Source organism: Zootermopsis nevadensis, unplaced genomic scaffold (genome assembly GCF_977971745.1).
Source record: "Zootermopsis nevadensis isolate Lab colony 2312 unplaced genomic scaffold, Znev_1.0 Znev_ptg000008l, whole genome shotgun sequence".
NCBI lineage: Eukaryota > Metazoa > Arthropoda > Insecta > Blattodea > Termopsidae > Zootermopsis > Zootermopsis nevadensis.
The window spans coordinates 2,794,131-2,816,412 of NW_028259140.1; the positions used below are offsets into that span (position 1 = coordinate 2,794,131).

The following is a 22,282-nucleotide window of genomic DNA, read 5'->3' on the forward strand; positions in this document are numbered from 1 at the left end:
CTCAAAGCATCTCAGCAGGATAAAATGTCTCTGAGAATCGTGTATTGCCTCTGACAACGCCTGTCAACTGGAATCTACCGGCAACTCACTCGATGATTCAGTGGAATGAAAATGGCGAAGCTCGAATTGGCCGACAAGGCAGTCGACCGCCGGCTTGCACGTTGACATGCGAACGAAGTGTTCCCCTCTTGCTTGAGAACCAGACTTTTCGATGCGCTGTTTTTGTCTATCGTTCGACCAGCTGTGTAACCACCAACTTCTCAAGAATATTTCTTAGCTCCGTTAGTAGCGTACGAAGAATTGTATTCATAGATACAGTCATGGGTAAGGAATTCTATGCTTATTACCCCAATTACCCTCTCCTCAATTACAACCAGATACGCGACGTATGTATAGTTTCATATCTTAAAAACATGCTATTGACATTTTCCGAAATTCGTAAAAATTCAAAATATATCTGGCGAAACAATGAATATCACATACCCATGTAATTCGCTCTTATTCAGGTACCATTTCAATCAATTAACACTTAAAGGAACAGTGGTAATTATACTTACCACCTAGTTCAGCATTCACCAACTTTACATTTAGTCCACGGAGTGTGTTTATGGGTTTCATGCGAATCTCTGAATAAACAGCAATTATCTTTGTAATGGTGACTTTTCGTGTTTTCTTTGAGGTACGGACTGACTTTTAAATGAGATTTTTTGCTTCTGAGGTTAACGGGCTGCATACGTATCATTGCCTGTATGTGTTTTGTACGGTAATAGACTGATTTTCTTTTCCTATGGAAATGCGGTTGAAGATCATCAAGTTGTGATGATTTCAAACGTTTGGCCTGCGAACTTATGAGGTGAGGACAATATTCGACGAGGATGGAAAAAGTCATGAAGACCACTTTGTTGTTGTTGTAACCGGTAATGTCCAAATACCGGGGACTGTAACCTGTAGAATTTTGAGCTCATCTCTAGACATGCTAAGATTTCGGTGTCCAGAAATGTTCCAGAACTTCTCCCAGCACTCAGCAGTGTTTCAGATGATCTCACGTGACCTCTGGGTCACGTAATGAAGACTTGTTGACCTATGGGTCATGCGGGGTTTGAATTCCAGCACAGAAAGCAACTACCCATTTGAATGACGTCATTCAGAGGGTGAATTGAAGAAGGTTCATCTCATCATCCTTAGCCCACGTGATTAATTGTTTTTGTAGGCTATAATAACACTGTGATAGATGGTTTGTGGGCGTACTAACCTTGCAATCAAAATGTGCCGGGTTCGATTACAGTCGTTGTGAAAAGGATAAAAAACTATGATCGTAATGACACCGAGGCACCTGAAGACGGGAGTAGAGCCGACTCCCGAAACGTCGTGTGTATCAGACATGATCACAAACCTTTAGAGAATTATTACTCAGAAACACCTTATAACTTTTATCACCCAAAATAGTATATAGCATGTTATTTTTGTTTAACTAAATTCTAGGCTTGTAAGGGTCCTCGTTATTTGATTAATGTTAACCAATGCAGAAATGGATTATCGATTCGAATGATATAATAAATGTGACTGAGTAGAATGTTCAAAATGAAAGGTTTCTGTTTTAGTATTTTGTCTAACATGGTGCATAGAACACGATTAACCAATGCCCATTGCCATACACGAGAAATTTCTGGTGTAATGTAAGAAAAGACACATCTGATAGTATCAGGATACAGCATATTTAAATGGCAAGGACAAAGGACAGAGTTATTAACATAACATTTCACCTCATAGTACAGTAATAACCTTTGGTGGCCAAATTGGAAGACAAAGGCATGGAACGTGTCGATTTAGAACTGGGTTATATTGTAAATCTTCTCTTTTCTTCTTTGTACTTTGGTTTACAGTATTCAATTTTACATCTATACATCTGTAGTGGGGTAATATAGCACAGTGGTATTCAACCTGGGGTACGTGTACCCCCGGGGGTACGCGAAGACATCTTAGGGGTTACGTGAAATTTAAAAAAATATTATTTTATGATAAACACTGAATAATCAGTAATGTAATTTATTTAATTTATTTTAGATGTAGATTATATAATACGTATAACTTGAATTATACACCAACAACTCTGGGGGTACAAAGTTGAAGAGAACTTATATCTGGGGGTACGCGAACAAAAAAAGGTTGAACACCACACGCATGTGCTACATTTCTCTTCAGATTAAGATTAGAAGCTCTTAAATATACCATATTAAAATACATGGCATGTCTTAAAAAGGCTTTTTTTATTTTCTTTCAGCCAACAAATCCCCCTGTGGGTTTTCCAGCAGACAACGAGGGCATAGTCAAGTTTGGGTGGATCAAAGGCGTATTGGTACGCAACCTTCTCAACATATGGGGCGTGATGCTGTTTCTCCGCCTGTCCTGGGTTATCGCCCAGGCTGGCATTGGTAAGTTTGCTATCGTGAAGGCAATTTCTGCACTGGAATAAATTTTACCTGTCACATGTTTTTCCGCGTTGATCTTATTGAAACAAATGGAAGTCTGATCATCTTATCGAAATATGCTGAATTTTTTATCTTAGCCACAGCCAGGGCTCCAAAATACACTTCAGAAGTAGTAATGAGTATAAAAATATTTGTTTGAAGCACAGATCAGAACTGTGGTTGAGTGAGTTTTGTTAAGTGTCTGATACACGTATGTGGCATCTCACTCTTTTTTTACAGTGACATCTTGGACAATCATCTGTGGGCTGGATAGTTATTTTTAAATAAAACACTGGACCCCTTATGTTGGAACTAAGGCTTTTCAGAAGTTAAGATTTTCTGGATTATGGTACTTTATACAGAGGAATTTTATCACAGACAAAAAGATAATATTAAAAATTACTTGCTGACGTATGTTTTATCTACTAAATTACACAAAATAAAAATCCTTCTATTTACGGATGCTTACCTAGTAACTTGCACGCCACGGTGGTCTAGCCTTGTAATCCTGGGGTCTCGGGTTCGATTCCCGGCGGTGCCCGAATTTATAACTTGTGTTGGGCAAGGCCGTGGTCTAGGCAACACGGAGTTTTCCTCCGTGGCATCCCAACAATTACTCCATTCACACACAGAAGAAGGCAATGGCAAACCACTTCTGGATCATCTGCCAAGAACGTATATGAACAGGTCCCAGTCCGAGAAAAGGATGGAAGGATCCTGTTCATATGGACCTATCGTCAGACAGAACACTAAATAATAATAATAATAATACCTTGTAACTTACTGTTTGTATATCATCTAATTGAAAGTGATTAGATCTTGCTTGAAGACTGGGGAAAAACATGGATTTTACGTCCTTCCGGATTTTGATGGCGGCATATACGGGGGGGGTCTGACACTGTACCTTAATGTTCATGGGTTTGAAATTATGCTTATCAGATAGTAAAATATTTTAAAAAAAATCAGGTTCATTTTGGTTTGTGTTATTCACTCTCACTCACTCACTCACACGCAACTGTTTGTAGTAAACGAACTTTTATGATGCGCGTGTCTTAATTCCAGGCCAAGGGCTGCTACTGATCCTTGCAACGAGTGTTGTAACATCAATCACTGCTTTATCGATGTCAGCCATCAGTACGAACGGAGTCATAAAAGGAGGTAAGAAACATCTCATCTAGTGAGACTGCACATAAAACATGAAGCGAACTGAAAATTTGTAAATTAAATTCCTCATTGAAATCGATCATTATATCTTTACGTTTTGACGAAAATCTGTTAAGTTCTATTTTAACTTTGTTAACTCTCTCGTGTTTTAGATTAATTTCTTTGTTCTTAAAGAGTATGTCTGGCCATTCTTTTAATTTTTGTTCCACGTGTATCAGTTCAGTTTTGTAAGAACTGAAATTTGATGTTACAAGTACGTCATTTTCAAAAATCGCGTTGGGACATTTCAACTCGTAACTTACAGCGTGGTTTTCCTCGTTGTTGAACTGTTCTGCCACAGAATGTGTTAATTTTGTCTGGTCTTGAAGCATTACGAGGTTTATTATTGATAATATTTGTGTTCTTATAATTTATTGTTTTTAACAAACATACTCTCTTCATGTTCACTGAAAATGGAGGCAGTATGTTCTTCCAGAATTTTGATATCTTAATAATTTTACAGGTGGCACATATTACATGATCTCTCGATCACTGGGACCTGAATTTGGTGGGTCTATCGGCCTTATCTTCTCATTGGCCAATGCGGTCGCTTGCGCCATGTACGTTGTCGGATTCTGCGAGTCCATGTCGGATTTGCTTAAATCGCATGATCTCCAGATAGTGGATGGTGGGATTAATGACATGCGAATCATGGGTTCCATCACCGTCATGTTTCTCCTCTGCATCGTTGTTGTCGGAATGGAGTGGGAAGCCAAGGTAATATCATTTTTTTATGACTTTAAGTTGTTTGTTATTTTAACTTAAGGTGAAAATTAATTTTACTGTTGTAATTTTAATTGTGCATTAGAATTGCTTATTTTTTTTATCTCCGTGCAGGCTCAGCTGGGACTCCTTGTCATTCTGCTGGTTGCGATAGCTGATTTTATAATTGGAACCCTCATCGGTCCCCAGAATGACGAAGCCAAGGCAAAAGGATTTGTCGGATATGACCGTATGTAAATGAAGACTGAACTCGAATAATTGTTCTAGAGGAAATTCTTCTTAGTCTAACGTTTCTGAATTTCCTCAAGATATGTGGATAACTGACAAGTTTAGATCTTGGGCAGTATTAAACATCAAAAAAGATTTTGAAATCTTGCCATCTGACATTGCATAAATTTATTTGCAGAACTCGCAAAAAAATAATTTGTAGAATCCTGTCATAGAAACCAAACAAAAAAAAAATCCTGTAGGATATTTTGTATAATTTAGTTCGCTTAAAGTTTTGGAAATTTGAAACTGTAGAAACAAAACGAGCAAATTTCACATCTTAAAACAATCCTTAATCTTAATTCTTCATTTAATACATCGTAATGATGGTGGCATTCTTTATTATATAGCTTATAGCGGACAATCGTGCGTTTTATTTCTAGTTGCTGATGAACTCACACGTGTGACATCTTTTTTTCAGTTAGTCTTGTTACGGAAAACTTCTACCCAGACTATCGATTCAGTGAAGGAGTTCAACACAACTTCTTCTCTGTGTATTCCATTTTCTTCCCTGCGGCAACTGGAATTCTAGCTGGAGCAAACATATCTGGGGACCTAAGTGTAAATATTTCATTAGTTTTATCACGATGTTTTCTTGGCGTAATAATTTGAAACTCACTCACAATCATCAATATGACGCAACATCTATCTGAACTGCATAAGTATAATAAATTAAGGGGCAGAAATGGGTTGAACATTTAGAACAATTATTAATGGAAAAATAATATAGATTGTAATGAATATCTTCAAATGGAGAGAATTGGATGAGAGCAGTGGTGTCAAATCAGGCATCGAACCCAACCTAACCTAACCTAATCTAACCTAACCTAGCCTAACCCAACCTAACATAACATAACCTAGCCTAACCCAACCTAACCTAATCTAACCTAGCCTAATCCAACCTAACATAACCTAACCTAGCCTAATCTAACCTAACCCAACCTAACCTAGCCTAGCCTGACCTGACATATATTAACCTAACCCAACCAACACAATAAGTTAATCTCTTTATATGTTAAATTATTAAATTACCATTTGAATAAAGTGATGCATTGTATGCGTTATCAGGACCCACAAGGAGCCATACCCAAGGGCACCCTGCTTTCTATTCTGCTGACAACTCTGTCCTACCTGTCAATGGCTGCCATGTCAGGTGCCGTCATGGAGCGGGATGCGAGTGGCAATGTCACTGAGCTGTACAACGGAACATTTACCAACTGCACGTATCGTGAATGTAAGTGGGGACTGCACAACAGCTTTCAGGTGAGCCGTGGATTTTCTTTCCCGCGATGTTTTCTTATATGTTCCGAAGTCGCATTTGACAAGCTCGCTGTATGTCGTGTCATAAGAGGGTGTGTAGCCTTTCGTTGCCTGGCGTTTCTCATGTCTAAAATGAAGGTATAAATATTGATTTTTATTTTGAAATAATCTAAAATTTATCAGAATTATTTTTTAACATGCAATTGAAGCACACATGCAGTACAGTGTACAAGATTGTAATATGACAATTTCGGAAAATAGAGATTTTGTTGCAAACTCAATACAATAGATGAGTGTGATGACTTATTTTTATTAGGTGTCTAAAAAAAAATTTTAAGTTTTAATTCAACGTGGGTAGGAAGAACAACAGCTGGCAAGGAGTAATTTTCCAGCTTGGGGGCTGAATAGGGGGCCTTCATAAAAAGAGGTAGCATTTTCCAAAATATTATACGTGTTTTGCAGGTGATGGAACTGGTGTCAGCGTTCGGACCTCTGATTTATGCTGGTTGCTTCGCAGCAACACTCTCTTCAGCACTTGCCAGTTTGGTGTCCGCACCTAAAGTATTTCAAGCCCTGTGTAAGGATCAGCTGTACCCATACATCACATGGTTTGCCAAGGGTTACGGCAAAAACAACGAGCCAGTCCGCGGATATGTTCTTTGTTTCTTCATCTCCATAGGTTTTATTCTCATTGGTGAGTTTGTTATTTTATTCGTTCAAATTATGCTCGTTTTTTAACGTGTTTGTTTTGGTTAGTTTACGCTAACAACACATCATATATTTAGGGTAGTTTTTGAAAATTTCAACTTGCGCTAATGATATAATGAAATTTAAAAGGTCTGAAGCAATTTAAAGCATTTTTTTCTGTTCAAAATTAATATTTTCAGTTGTCCAGAAGAGCGTACAAATTACTTTTAATCATTGTAATGCGGAACTGACAGCGGTATTTGTTTCAGTCGTTCGTGACGTATTACTTTTTCTTATGTTGCAGGAGAACTGAATGCAATTGCACCATTGATCTCCAACTTCTTCCTTGCAGCGTACGCACTCATCAATTTCAGCACGTTCCACGCGTCTTTAGCAAAGCCTGTTGGCTGGAGACCAAAATTCAGGGTAATATTTGCGTCATAATTTTGGAAAAATATACCACTATTGACGTGCCTTTAAAGTCAGTTAACCTATTAATTTATAAAATTTATTTCAGTCTGTGCCTATGGTTTTTGTCAGATTTTTACAATTTCATTAGACAATAATTATCAGTCAGTAGAACATAATCTAATTTATCAAATTCACAATTGTCTTTGTATTCATACGATGTGAAAATTTTCTCTACGCTAAGATTCCTGCATGTAGGTTGATATTGATAGCAGATATGCAAAAAAAGTATTAAGCCTCAAATTATTATTTTCCAAATTTCCAAATATGGCAGCATTAGACACCTGTATTAAATATAAAGCAGATGTAAGTGTGTGCGCATGTTCTCGAGAGCTGTCTCCGGCAGTTTTCGAGAATAATTGAAAAGATCGGGGGTTTCCAGATATTAGTTGTTCAAGAAATTTTAAATTACGTTCTGATCTTGTTATTTTTTTCTATGTAGCCTCAGATTTTTCACATAAGAAGACTTTTAATTTAAAGGTAACAAATCCTCAGTATGTTTCTCTGAAATGTTGGTATCAACCTCTGAGTTTACGCGGTGCCACAATCCAGAAGAATAATATTGGCATCTTCGCCGCTACGAGAACCCCAAATCTCACGAATAATTATCGCTGGTTTCTTGCAGTTTTACAACATGTGGTTGAGTTTGGCCGGGGCGTTATTATGCGTATTTGTGATGTTCCTCATAAGCTGGTGGACTGCTCTTATTACGCTCGCCTTCGTACTGGCTCTCTACCTGATCGTAGCCTACAGAAAGCCAGGTACAGCCTGTTCATGCACTCTTATGAAAGTTCTGAGACGCCACAAACAAGATATTGATTTCTAGATGTATATGTTATTTATTAAAATTATATTAAATGGTGTGCGTTGTTTTCCAGATGTAAATTGGGGCTCCACAACTCAGGCACAAACATACAAAAATGCCTTGTTGTCTGTACAACAGTTAAACAACGTTGAAGACCACGTGAAGAATTATCGGCCGCAGATTCTCGTACTTTCAGGCATGCCAAGCTTCCGTCCGCCCCTGATAGATTTTGCCTATCTTTTAACAAAAAATCTCTCGCTTCTTATTTGTGGTCATATATTGAAAGTAAGTGAATATATTTAAGCTGTTGAACATTACGGTGAAAATACAGATTTTTGTTTAACTCCCATTACATTGCTGAATGATGTGTACTGGATACGAAAAAAAAGAAATTGTTATTGTTAAATAATGAATTGAATTAAATTGAATTTCTTTTGTTTAGGGTCCTGTATCTCAACGTATCAGAAATATCTTGACTTATAAGGCTCACAACTGGCTCCGCTCACATAAAATAAAGGCATTCTATACTCACGTCGATGAAGTGAACTTTGAAGAAGGAGCCAAAGCATTAATCCAAGCCTCGGGTGTTGGCAAACTACGGCCAAATATCTTGCTGATGGGCTACAAGGGTGATTGGCGAGAATGTGAAAGGGAAGAATTAGCCATGTACTTTGAGGTGATGCAGTAAGTATTTAATAAAGCTGGGTGCATTAAATTGATGAAGGTTTTATGTTTTAACCGTCGTATTTGTAATGTTTCTTGCCGTCTGCCAGATACTGGAACAGCCATGTCGGACTCGTCGTTTAAAAGAAAAGTGACTGATATAGAGGAATGTTTTATGTCTCACAAGCGCACACAGATGTGAATATAATTGAAGCACATTTCTACTTTTTATTGAAATATAAATCAGTGATACCAAAGTAGATATTTTACATACATTTCAAGGTTAAAATTTATTATGACAGGGACGTTTGGGTTCGACATCATGAAAAATCTGAGAAGTCAGTTGCGCTGCATAAGACATCAAAGATGACTACATGCAGCTCGCGGGCCATGAATATATAGCAGCAAAATGTTTTCAATGAGTACTTTATGTAATTTATTTTGTAAGTGGAAGACAAAGAATGTACAGTGAAATTATAACCCAGACAGTTCAGAAATGTTGCATTGATCTCCAAATTCTGTCAAATGATTATTGCCTAATACAGTAATAATAATAATCCGTGATGTAACAGCCCTCTGAGAGCCTAAGACGACTAGCTGGCAGCTGGCCTCACGTTCACATGCCTAAGCAGAGGTGAACGATCATCCAACCAGATATAGGGTGACGTGTGGTCAGCACGACGAACCCTCAGCCATTGCTAGCTTTCCTAACCGGATTACGCTACTCATTGTAGCTCCCCAATTTCCTCACGATGCTGGGTTGTCACCGGTCCCATACACTGGTCGAAAATCTCATGAGAAATTTCTTTCCCCGAGACTCAAACCAGCGCGCGGGACTTTGCCTAATACAGAGCTAACATACGTATATTTCTATTACTAAAAGTGAAAAGGATAAATAAATAGTGTGTATTTTAACTCTCAGAAATTAATAAATTAAGCTTACATTTACTTGTTCTGTGCAGTAAAGCCCTGGACATGTACATGGCAGTTGCCATTCTAAGACTGCAAGAGGGCCTCGATTACTCAAAAGTGATAGCGGATGAAGATGATCTTGTAAATGGTATCAGTTCTGTCGCTGGAGTAGGAGATAAAGGCGCCATTCGTACAAGACAGAACTCCCAGGAATCTCTGCCTCGTAATCAATCCTTCTCGCAGATGTCTCAAGGTGAGTTATAAACTTATCATTGAAATTAATGCGTAACTAAGGATTGTGGGTAACAGATAACAAACTGCCAAATCATGTTATTGCTTTCTTTGTGGTTTGATACATATTAATTCCTTGGGTAATGTCACCTTGTTATGGTAGGTTAGTTTATAAATAATTCAGAAATATTTCAGTCTCATCTCTCAGGGTGAAGTGACGGACACTAGGGTTAATCCTCATTTGTTGTACTGTATCATGGAAGTCTGGGGGGAAAACTTTATATTCTTCTTGTTGAATCTGAGGTGTGTGCAGAGAAATTTGAATTATTTGCACTTTAAAGATGGATGTCAAGGTTGTTGCTTGTATTTCATCGCTATTATGTTTTTCGTTTTCTGCGTCGGCATTATCAGACGTTACGCTTTTGTCGTCAGTGACGTAAACATCACGGCCGCTGTTCTGAATCAATTTACCCTCCACATCGACACTCAATTAGCAGCCTGAGAATATTTTAGAGCATAGAAAATCTTTATGAAATTTTCGGCCCTCTATATGTATACTGAATATGTCATTTACGTAGATGTATAACGTGCAGATGTAAGCTACTTGATCAGAAATTTTGCATACTAATAAATTGGACGACAGTGGTGAAAAATTGTGTTTTGATAAGGCACGAGCATTAAAGTCACTACATATAAGTTGTTTAGTCATTATATTGTGTGACCATCTGGAAATATTTTCTAAACCATTGAGAATTTTATTATATATCAAAATTAGTATTATATTGAAAATTAAATTAAATATTAGAAAGTATTTTTATAAAAATTAAAATATGCAGATTTTTTGTGTATGTTAAATCTTTACATACTCTATATAAAACTTTAAATTGTAGTGCTGTCGGCCCAGTTTCTTTTTTTACCCCCCAGATATTTACATTTTAAATAATTCTGATTATTTATTAATTGTATTTCTCCCTCACACAAATGCAGAACTGTATAAACATCTCAGTGTAGGAATTCGCCAAATTACTAGGGGTAAGTTTTTTTGACGCAGAATGTTTTGAAATAGTTTTACTATATTAATTTCAGCCTGATAGTCTATTTACGTAATCTCCTAACACGTATAAGCAATGTCATGGGATTTTAGTCTCATAGCATGCTTTGTGGTGATTTTATGGTAAGGTGGAAACTTCACTACACCATTTTATTTCACCTATAGTTCTGGTATTTGTTAGTGTTGAAGATTTTGTAGTAGGTGCATTTTTTTGAAAGCTTTAATGCACTGCGTTACTGGATTAACCAACGCTTTCGTATTGTTTTGACCGTACACTTTCCCTTCCAGAGATGATTTATTTGATGTTGAAATGTTGTAATAACAACTTAACACTTGCATCTGCTGGTAACTAAACATAGACACCCCTTAAAGTGCTATTTACAGTTTTAGTGTGTGTCGTGTCATGGTAACAAATTTTTAAAAAGTTTACAAGGTATTCATTCGAATAAATGAAACTGCTGTTGAGCGACCAAGTCGACGTGGATCAATACTGAGCTTTTATCCTGCAATATTATCTGAAACAAACATGTTTTAACTAAATATTCTAATTTGCTCAAGTAATTTTTTCATTAAAATTTGCATTAAAAACTTTATTTTCCATATATATTATTTGAACTGCAAGATACGTCAATATCAAGACGACTGTATGAGTCAGTGGATAAATTCTAAAATTGAAACCAACAAATATGATAATAGGACAGATAATTTTTGCAGGTTATACTTATCGTTAAACATATATTTTTACTGTAAGGTTATTAGAAATGTGTCTGTAGCATTTATGTCATATTGAGACATATAGACGAATTTTAAAGCTTTATATGCATTTATTTTCAGCAAGTAGTGCAAGCGATCTGTCTGCCCCCGCAACTCCAAATTTGAACAAAGCCAGAGTAAATGAAAGTCCCAATGTGGATGTTGTTTCTACGGCGATAACGATTGCAGATTCTGGTAACCAAGAAAGTAAGAATCATGCTGCAAGTGGAATGAACAGTCGGAAGGAAAAGAGGAAACTGGAATATAAGGCTGACCTCTACAGGTGAGGTTTTATGTTCATGTCCTATGTCAAATTTAGCTCAGCATTTATCAAGCAAATATTTGCCATGAATTAAAGTTGAAAAAATTTAAATTTTAGGTAACATTTAAACGCGTATATTCCAATTATCGTACGTCTGAGAACCATTCAGATATTGAGTTTATTGAAGGCATGCCAACTTTGCTGTTCAGTAACAGAATATATTTATGTTCTGTCGACACATCATACGTTATTATTTTAAAACACTGACATCTTTTGACTCTATGGTCACCATCAGGCATCCATTTGTTTGAAATAATGTTTTTACCGCACCATAAAGAACATGCTTAGATTGGTTAAAACTTATGATTCATCACCCTGATGACAGAGGCAGTATGACCTCTGAAACGTTGGTTAACATCGACCAGACTACGCAGCGCAACAACCCAGAAGACAGAAATCTTCATACTCACCGCTGTGAAAACCTCAAATTTTACAAAATGATAGTTATTGATTAACAATTGAGGGTTTTGTGGAAAAAGTAATGTAAGTCCAAAATTATTATTATTATTTTTTTAATCAAGAGAAACTTTTCCAGCATTTGAGCTACTGATTAATATTTTTTTTAGTATTAGTACATTTAAAGGGTTTGTAACAGGAATATATTTTGTTATGTAAGAAGATTATTTTTTTACAGAAATAATACAACAAGAAATGAGCGTAAGTTTTTTTTTATTTTCAAAAATACAGGAAAACACCACTCATTTTCTTTTAGACTAATGTGATTTTTGCCAGAGTGACACTAAGTGAAAATGGCTGATTTTGATATGTCATTCTTCTGTATTATGTATAAAACTTCTCGTTGTACCACAGGGGGCCTGGAGGAAGCACTCTCCCTAAGGACGTACTCAACAATCTGATACAATTCCAGAAGAAACAAAAGAAGGGAACTATCGATGTCTGGTGGCTTTACGATGATGGAGGTAGGATCTGCTCGAATAATGAACGTCACTGGCTTATGATATACATTTGTACAGATTTACAAAATCAGATGGGGTATTTCTTTAAAATGGAATGTTTCAGGACTGACACTTCTTCTGCCGTACATCATCGGCACGAGGCGGAACTGGTCTGCTTGCAAACTTCGTGTCTTCGCACTTTCTAATAAGAAAGATGAACTAGAATTTGAACAACGCAGGTACGTATCGAACTGCCTTTACTTTATGTGGGTGTCAAGTTAGGTTTGTTAAATTTTTAATTCAAGTTTAATAATAATTAAGTAATGGAACCCAAAGGTTCGTTACTAGTTCTTCTTGGTTATGATGGTGGTGACGTAGGTCACACATGCATATATGGACCCTAGAATAAACATTAAAATTAAAATTAAATCCGTGACATAAGAGCCCTCTGAGAGCCAAAGCCGACCAGCTTGACTGCTGGCCTCACGTCCACATGCCTAAGCAGAGGTGAACGATCATCGAACCAGATATATGGTGACGTGTGGTCAGCACGACGAACCCCCAGCCATTGCTAGTTTTCATGACCGGATTACGCTACTCATTGTAGCTCCCCAATTTCCTCACGATGCTGGGTTGGCACCGGTCCCATACACCGGTCGAAAGCTCATGAGAAAATTTCTTCTCCCGCGAGACTAGAACCAGCGTGCATTCCGTATCGCTGGTCTGAAGTATGATGCCTCAGACTACGGCGCAGGACATTTAGTGATAGTATGTGCGTTGATTTAGAAGCATGTCAGTGCGTGACATCCGTGAAATTTAGTTTTATATTTTACAATTTTTATTAGAACTTTATTGACATTTTATTTTTCTATATGAACTGTAAGTGTCACTTTCCAGGCTTTGGCCTTGCCAAATCTAAAAGAATTTATAATTTGCAGCATGGCTAGTTTACTGGCCAAATTCCGCATCGATTACTCGGACCTGATGGTGATACCAGATATAACGAAAAAGCCACTTGAAACTACGGTATCATTCTTTGAGAGCCTAATTTCTGAGTTCAAGCAAATGGAAGGGAGTACTGACGGTGGAACATCCGATGATCCAAGTAAGAAATGTTCGTTATAGTTTCAAACTGTGGATATGTAGGTTTCATCCTGTTTTAAACAAAAATTTTAATATCATTACTGTTTTTGTGCAGTGGCCATTACAGAAGCTGAATTGCTGGCCATGAACGATAAGACAAATCGGCACTTGCGGTTGAGAGAGCTTGTCATGGAAAATTCCCTTGAAGCAAATCTGATCGTCATGTAAGTACATAGATTTTTATAGAATGAAATATATTATATTCTTTGTTACTGTTCTTTATGTAACAAGCATTTAGATGAATTATTTTTTCTCACACTGTTTTTCATATTACAAGCAATGAATGACTTGGTTCCTATTCAATAATAATTATCCGTGGCGTAACAGCCTTCTGAGAGACTAGCTGGCCGCCGGCCTCACATTCACATGCCTAAGCAGAGGTGAACGATCATCGAACCAGATATAGGGTGACGTGTGGTCAGCACGACGAAGCCCCAGCCATTGCTAGCTATCCTGACTGGATTACGCTACTTATTGTAGCTCCCCAAATTCCGCACGATGCCGGGTTGGTTCCTATTCAATGCAAACTCTGATTTATGAAACACTTGTCAATGTTTTTCTTCTGGATAGTAATGTAATGCCATGTGGACTTGTAGGTAGAAACCAACATTTTTAAGGAAAATGCTAGCTCCAGAGCTTTGGTATCTGCATACAAGTTAACGTGATGTTATTGCCCAGAAGACTGACAACGACGTGTCCAGCGCTGTGACAGTCTCAGATCTCACTTTGAATACTTTCCAACGTGATGACGTCTGTTACATCTCTTGTCAAGCCGTCACTTTCGTTCACGTTTCCCATAAGTCAAGTTTTAGTTCATCGTAAACTTTAATATAAAAATTTATGGATTGTGTTGCAGGACACTGCCCATGCCGAGGAAGAATGTGGTTTCGGCAACCTTGTACATGGCGTGGTTAGAAACGCTGACGAAAGACATGCCACCATTCCTTCTGGTTCGTGGTAACCAGACCTCTGTTCTTACATTCTATTCATGAACATTCAGCGTACATACAGTGCTTTAAAATTAGCCTTGCAATGGGCATATTTATTGAACAGGAATTCTTCAATATGCTTCAAAAACTTCAGCTTTGTCCAAAATTAAGAATGAAAATATTCAATTTTGGAGACTTATTTCACAAGAAGACGTGCTTTATAATGTAGCTTTGGTGGATAGTGACGGTTGAAATGGTTTGGTCGCACAACTTCTTCGAATTGCGGATATTAATACGTAAAACTGCTGAATGCCGCGTAGCAGAGCTAGCGACTGTCTCGTTTAGTCTTCCCTGTCTGTAAGGGAAAGCACATTCATTCTAATTTTATTCCCACCATATTTGTTTAATAATTTATATTCATTCCTTCCTGTGTTGTTATTTTAAACTCTTAGTGAAGTTATAATGTGTCGAGTTAATTGTTCCGCTCTTCAATTACGTGAAGAAACAATCCGGTGAATTTTCACCAATAGTGTATAGTGATATATTAAATTGGTAGGAATTATAATTTATTGTCGCTGCTCAGATAATGGAGTACTTTGTTCACAGCTATGGCTTAGAAATTCTAGTGAAGCTTTTTAATATATTATAATCGACTGAAGGTTATGGGACCTTGAAGATGACCTGACGACTGTACACAAGACAATACTTTGAGCTTACTTTGGTGTTTTCTAAAATATGTACGTTGCCCAAGTGAGTGGTATATTGCGGATATTATAACCTTTCTTTTTAATGCATCTTGCCGACCAGATATTATTCTTGTTACCTGCTATCGGAAAAGGGAAGAAACTTCCTCGAATTTTTATTCTCCCCGTTTTTCCGTGTCTTCCCCGTACACATTCGGAAATTTCTTGTTCTCATATTGCAGTTCAACTTTTGGCTTTTTGGGGGGATGAGCCACGTCAAATGTTGAAAATTATGCGGCGTTTCGGCAAACGTTGCGGTTGCCATGTGTTCGCCCTGAAGGCTGCAACTGCAGTGTTTGATGATACTTTGGATAATTTTCAACCCTTGACACGGTTCATACCTGAAGCTTAAGTTGTGCATTCATAATTTGTTTAAAGATGGGGGTTGAAGAGGTAGGTCTGTGTTTCGGAATTATGTATGTAATGGACTGAGAAAGAACATAAATATACAAATATATATATACAAAAATACTGCTGACTGTTCCATAATTATAATGACTACAATCTGTGACAAAGGAATGTGAAGGAATATTATGAATTTTTCGGGGCAGATATTGTATTACTTTATTTATGACTCTACAATTCTTGAAGAACTGTGGTCACATCTATATCTTCTTAAAAACATGCTGATTTCTTACAAAATTAATCATTTTATTAATATTTTATTTCTACGGATTTGATTATCACTAGTACGTGGTGCTGTGAAACACATTACAAAATATGCAGTTTAATTTCAAACAGGAATTTAAAAAGAAAAAATATATTTACAAACTGAACTGAAAAAAAATACAAGTAAATTTTTACACCGGAAACATCAGCTTAATTTCCTGCTTCTCGCCTCGTCAACATTGCACGGGGGTAATTAATTGTCTTGACATGTAACTTGGGGAGAGTTGTAGGAAAACTATGATAGACAAAGATACATATTCTTTTACTGTGGGACACAGAATTGATGGAAATCTGTGCATAAATATGGTATGTACATTGTTTTAAATTTGCATAGTGCAAAAGTGTTAATGTACCAGTATTATGTTATTATAGTACAGTATTATGCTGTAAACAAACTTTTTTTGACTCATGTTTGCTGTGTCTGAAATTGTAATGTTAACCTTTTCTCTGCCACATTTTGCAAGCACTGCTAAATTTTCCATACCTCAACATTTAAGGTTTTAGGTTAATTCCTTAAGTGAGGTTATGTCAATTGTACAAGGAATAACTATCCATCTTACGATTTTTTTAATGTGGCAGTAAAATTGAAATGTTCACATCTCTAAGATTAATATATTTATGGTTGGAGGAACAAAGATGGTGGTCTTATGGGTTGTGACACCACTTGTTTGTAGGTACCATTGTTTTGAAGGAACCTCCATTTTCAGTCTTAAACTGAAGACACTAAAAATTAAATAATTCAAGGTTGGCACTGCAGAAACCCAACTTGGAAACTAGTACAGAGGTGGCAGTGAAAGGTTTAGGTTATTGAATAAGTTTCTGACACTTTTATTTGTTGTGCGGAAGTGAAGAATTACTATTGCAAAAGAAGAACTACAATGGTAAGATATGTTTATAAAATAGTTTATTGAATTCCTGGATTTAAAGCAATTGTTACATTGTTGTGTAGTAAACTGTAATATGCAATGATGTTTCAACCCTCCCATTATTTTTATTAACATTTTGAAATAAAAATTCTTTACCTTCATCCGAACACATACATATGAAGATGTTGTTCTGGATTCTGTCTAATATTTGTGAGATCCAGTTTTTAAACCCATCCCCACTAAAGTCACAGTTACCCATTGCCCTACTTGAATTTTGAATTGTAAGTGGTGTCCGTATATATGTTCATTATTTTAATCTTGGTATATGGAAGTATAAAGGCGTTAACTAACTGTTCAGTTAATCATTACATATGAATTTTAATGTCTCTGTACAAATATTGACCAAGGGACCTACATGATAATTTGTACATTTTGTACAAAATTGCAGTGTAGAATTTTATTTTGAAGGTGCAAATTCGTGGTGCATGTAAAGCCTCTGTCGATAATATTCAATTGCTTTACCAGTATTTCTCGTAACTCGTTTGGTCATGGCCTAATCTCAGATACTATACTGGTATTTGCCTGGGGAGACCGACGGTTTCCGTTCCGGGATTTGAATCCTGTACCTCCAAAGTGTGAAGCCGGATTACTAAGCACTGGATCACGACGTTTTGTTTTCACACTGTTAATAATAAGTTCCTAACTGTCTGTTATAATTAGTGGGTGTTCTATGAAATATTCACAATTCCTTCTCGTAAAACCAAATAGCTTTCTCCTTGCATGCAGTACTGAGTGAGTCTTCGTTCCCACTACAACAATCAGAATGGCATAATTGGATGCATCTTCTGTTACCATATCACAGCGAAGCCACTTTCACTTACGTTGAAGTAAGAATTCATACCACTTCTTCTCGTTAAAATTTTTACTATTCCCATGCCAATAAAACAAAAATAACCTCACTTCTGGACAAGGAAAGTGGTTTCGATGACTCATCTTCGACCTATTTGTGTCAGCTGTCGGTAAACAGCAATAGGTTAGGTCTATTTACTTTGTATATGTACGTGCATTGAATTGTATTTACTTGACTATAACTCCATCTCGTGTAGACATGTGTAGAATATTTGTTAGTATAAGTTACTATCATTTCGCGTTTAAAATGTTTATTCTTTGTCGTGTTTGTTAGACCCCCATTGTGTAATCAATGCTTAGTGGCATCGTTGTTGAAAACGTCGTGATACGTGGTTAGAGATTACGTTATATGTTGATATATATATATTGTCATTTGCGAAATAGGCTTCTTGGCAATGTAATGAGGGACCAAGTTTCACACCCATGCAACAAGCTACCTTCCTAAAGAAAAGTAAGCGACGCAATTAGGTTAACCTTCTGTTTTGTGTTGTAATCCCCGTTTTTCGCCTGCAATCCATTCGCTGCCATCACAACACGAGTTGCAATGCATAAAGATGACTTGTGTCCAGTTCTGAAGAGCAGCTAGGCTACTGGCCATAAACCAGTTCAAGGCAAAAACGATTTAAGAACGTGGTAGTTCTGAATCAGAGCCTCACTTAAAAAATGTAAATGCAGTTTTGTCTTGCATTGATATGTTATTACGCGTTATTGATCTGTTGTTGTGTTACTTACTTTAAATCGGCCACACATGCGTCCCTTCGATACCCTACAAGGCGACAACTCTGACTTGTATTCAGGAGGAGAATTATATGATTAAATTCTTTCAAAAATAGTACGTGTTTGTATTACTTTCAGTTAGGTTTGTACCAAATTTCGTCATTGAGGATGTAATTCGAGTGTTTTTCGAGAATTTAGCTACGTCTTATAGATAGATTTTATACATCAGCATAAATGCTTATCCCGCCCTCAAGAATAAATTATTTTCTGGACGTATTTCGTCAGATATGAATCATTTTGTCATCTTAGACATTTTAATGACCCCCGTTACTGGTTTACGACTCATATTAGCGTTGTTTCGTTTCCACACTGTAGGTCGATTAAGACTGTGAAACGACTGCATTTTTGCGCCGAGATAAATTACAAATTTCAGGTCAAAATATGTGTAAACAACTCGTTGGAACCAAGTGATAACATTTTTCTCATAACATAGGAGAAGCCATTTTACTTTCTTATGTGAAACGTGACGAGTGTATTATAATTTTATGCCGATAATATCGATATTTAAGCTTTGAGGGTGCTGTTGGACGATGGACTTTTTTTCTCCTGACCATAACACCTTACAGGTCTAATGCCCTCTTCAACCATGAAAATGTTATATGACGTAAGAGGCATCCCGAGTGTTGCAATATTGTCAAATCTGTTTCCATAAGCGGATCGAGCAAACGTTGCACAAGAGTCATTTTAGTGGACGCATCAGTTGGTGGTGAAAGTGAGAAAAGATTATATCGCTGCTTAATCTCCTTGGCTAGCCGGTTGACGTCTGGCATGTACGAGGATTCTCTCAGAGACCCTGGACATTAGCCTACTTACTGCATGGTGTCCGCCTCATCCTGATGCAACACTCAGATCTTTTTTGTTTCCTCGACTGTGCCACGGGGCACGTCTGATGCGTTTTCTATCAGCAGGTAGTTCAGATGGCCATTACGAGGCACTTTCCTCTCCACCGCTGTTATAATGAAACAATAACGTGTTTGGTTTCCAGATTGTCTCATCTTAACTCCGCCTGTAATGTCTTCCGGGAGGCGTTCAAACACAATGGTCGTCCTTAATGAAATGAAAATTCTAAATTAAAGAATTCTGCCGTGTACATTATACTTGTGCAAAATGCCAGATGTAAATTGCTCTAAGCAGGACTGTATATCTGCGAGTTCTGTGTAATTTACGGCTATCGAGGGCAGCTACATGAGGTCTACTTTCAATAGGTCAGAGGTTAAAAAATGAAAGGGAAATTTCCTTTCTAATTGTGATATTTGTTGTATCACTAAACAAATTCAGTTTTCTCCTGATGTTTTAATACAGGTGTATTGGATGTCGGGTCTGTGTTGGTAGTGTTGAAGGAATGAATAAGGTACTCAGTGGAATGCTATCATTTTTTTTACGGTGGCGAAATGTATTTTTTATTTATTTTTCTAGGTTTTTTTCTATAAAAAGCTTTATACAAATATAAAAAATTACGCTTCCAACCATACATACAAAAATATTGTACTGTTGGGTATCTCCAATATGTAATGTATGATTAAACATAAAAAGTGAACCATACAAAGAAATCCTCGTATTATCTGTTCTTGTAAGAGACCCGTTTGATTCCACTAAATATACGTTCACTGCTGAAATTTGCGCTTCATGTTCGTGTAATGATTTGCGCTCTGGCACCTCGATGTGTTCAGGTGCTGGACGATCCAGAGGTTGTCCGTCCGCAACTAGTTGGTGTGTGTGCTGGGTTTGAGTCTTGGTTTTGCCAACAGCCTTCTCGCGATCCCTCGTCCCTGGCGCTGTTTCTGCTGGCTGCTTGTGTGTCGGAGAGGGACCGAAATGTGTGTTTATCATTAGTTCATTTAGAAGGGTGCACCATAGGAGCCTGACGGGCGAGATGGGGCTGAGTATGAACCAGAAGGTGCTGCGTAACTGGTAGCTGGACCCGAGGGGTAACCGCCTCCACCACTTCCGACGCTGGTCTGTTGGTACTGTGCAACCTGAATTGCCTGGCGTACTCCTTCGAGATCGACTCCTACGACACGTGTCTGGTATGATGGTACTCCGTACTGGGGTGATGGAGCTCCGTACTGGGAAGATGGGTAGCCGCCTCCACCGCCCCCGCCGCCGCCTCCACCATTAGCAGAGGCGCTAGCTTCTTCTTGCAGGAGAAGCTGACGGATTTTCTCCAGGAGTTGGGGCTCGACGTACTGTCCTTCATTGCTGGATGGACCAGGGCTTACGGAGATAAGGTTACCACCTCCGCTGAAACTGCTGCCTCCGCCGCTGATGAACCCAGCGCCGCCTCCATTACCCCCAGAAAAGTAACTGGACGATGGTCTGTTGTAGTTGTATCCACTTGGAGGTTCAGCTGAGACGATCCCGACCAGGGTTAGCCCCAGGCACTGTAACAAGACATACCATATTTGGAGTACAGCGTTGAAACGTTGTTGAAATGGTGGGGAGAAGGGTATTATGAGACAATTATATGATTTGGTGGTCAAGGGAGTTGCGTATATGCCAGAGCGATTTGACGAAAAATGTAGTGTTGTTAATCGAGATTTCATAATACCTCACAAATTAAATTATAAGTTCTCTACTGCATAGAGAACTTGTGATAATATCCAAAAATTCGACACTGAATTTAACTCGGACACTGCGATGCTGAATACTTAATTCAGAGGAAATAACAGTATAATAAGATGACTTTTCTTTGGTCTTCGTTCAGTGCCACTTTTGTCGTTGCCAGCGAAGTGATGATGAATCACAAATTGGATCCAAGAACAAATTATCGATTTATCTGGTTCGATGACACAGTCTACTACGTCTGTTGCTGATTTCACTTCTCTTCGCTGAGTTTGCCTTCAGCATCAGTTTAAATTCCGTTCTTGTTCAGGAAGTCGCCTTATTTATCGTTAGCTTTCATGAAATAACGAAATGTACAGATAAAATCAGACTTTTTCACAATATCTACAAAAAGCACCGAAGTCCATCTTGTATTAATCACTTGAAACTAACGTCGTTTGTAATTCCTGATACGAGCAGCCGAGTTCCTTACCAGTGCCAAGGTGTTCATGGTGAGTGGGGTTTAGCTCCCAAGCGGATGCTAATGCAAGAGCTTTACACGCTAACTGATGCCTTTCCAACACTCAACGACGCTCTTTTATATTAAAATTCACCATGCAGTGACGTCAGGATCGGATAGCCTGGTCGAGGGAAATGTATGTAACTGCGTCTCGGGTGAAGACTTGCTCCCTGCGAGCGAAGAAGTGAGAGGGCATTGTCGCTGAAGTTCTTCGTCTTCGTGAGACAGAAAGAGATGGAGTATAAAAGAAAAAGTGGAACTCAAGACTGTATCAGAAAGTAGTCTGCCATCGTCATCAGAGCCTTCTTGTTCGTCCTCGTCTTTCGTGGGAGAGGAAGATGTAGTCGGTGATCAAGGTTTTATACGCGGGACGGTACAGTTCACTACGCACGGCAAACCTTTGTATTTACCGCGGGTATAACTATGTCGCCCTAGACGCTTATGTTCGATAAATGCTAGTTTAATTATAACGCGGG

General features: G+C 37.8%; 2 protein-coding genes across 3 annotated transcripts in view; one reads left to right on the plus strand and one right to left on the minus strand.

Moving 5' to 3' along the window:
• Ncc69 (sodium chloride cotransporter 69) overlaps positions 1-17,226 on the plus strand; it is a 43,903-nt gene extending 26,677 nt beyond the window's left edge. For both annotated transcript variants that reach the window (XM_087344853.1, XM_022080888.2), the window contains 18 exons: positions 2,282-2,432; positions 3,531-3,626; positions 4,135-4,388; positions 4,509-4,623; positions 5,083-5,222; positions 5,730-5,924; positions 6,384-6,615; positions 6,913-7,034; positions 7,702-7,837; positions 7,955-8,166; positions 8,324-8,565; positions 9,507-9,709; positions 11,573-11,774; positions 12,624-12,733; positions 12,834-12,948; positions 13,648-13,814; positions 13,908-14,016; positions 14,709-17,226. In XM_087344853.1, the coding sequence (XP_087200979.1) occupies positions 2,282-2,432; positions 3,531-3,626; positions 4,135-4,388; positions 4,509-4,623; positions 5,083-5,222; positions 5,730-5,924; positions 6,384-6,615; positions 6,913-7,034; positions 7,702-7,837; positions 7,955-8,166; positions 8,324-8,565; positions 9,507-9,709; positions 11,573-11,774; positions 12,624-12,733; positions 12,834-12,948; positions 13,648-13,814; positions 13,908-14,016; positions 14,709-14,844 (2,937 nt within the window). In that variant the 3' untranslated portion in view covers positions 14,845-17,226. The remainder of the gene's footprint in view (positions 1-2,281; positions 2,433-3,530; positions 3,627-4,134; positions 4,389-4,508; positions 4,624-5,082; positions 5,223-5,729; positions 5,925-6,383; positions 6,616-6,912; positions 7,035-7,701; positions 7,838-7,954; positions 8,167-8,323; positions 8,566-9,506; positions 9,710-11,572; positions 11,775-12,623; positions 12,734-12,833; positions 12,949-13,647; positions 13,815-13,907; positions 14,017-14,708) is intronic.
• A 2,891-nt stretch (positions 17,227-20,117) lies between these two features.
• LOC110838075 (uncharacterized) lies at positions 20,118-21,941 on the minus strand. The gene is made up of 2 exons (XM_022080889.2): positions 21,780-21,941; positions 20,118-21,126 (listed from the first exon to the last, which is right to left on the minus strand). Exons 1-2 carry the CDS (start codon positions 21,795-21,797, stop codon positions 20,584-20,586), a joined length of 561 nt encoding a protein of 186 aa, XP_021936581.2. The 5' UTR covers positions 21,798-21,941; the 3' UTR covers positions 20,118-20,583.
• Positions 21,942-22,282: the final 341 nt, after the last annotated feature.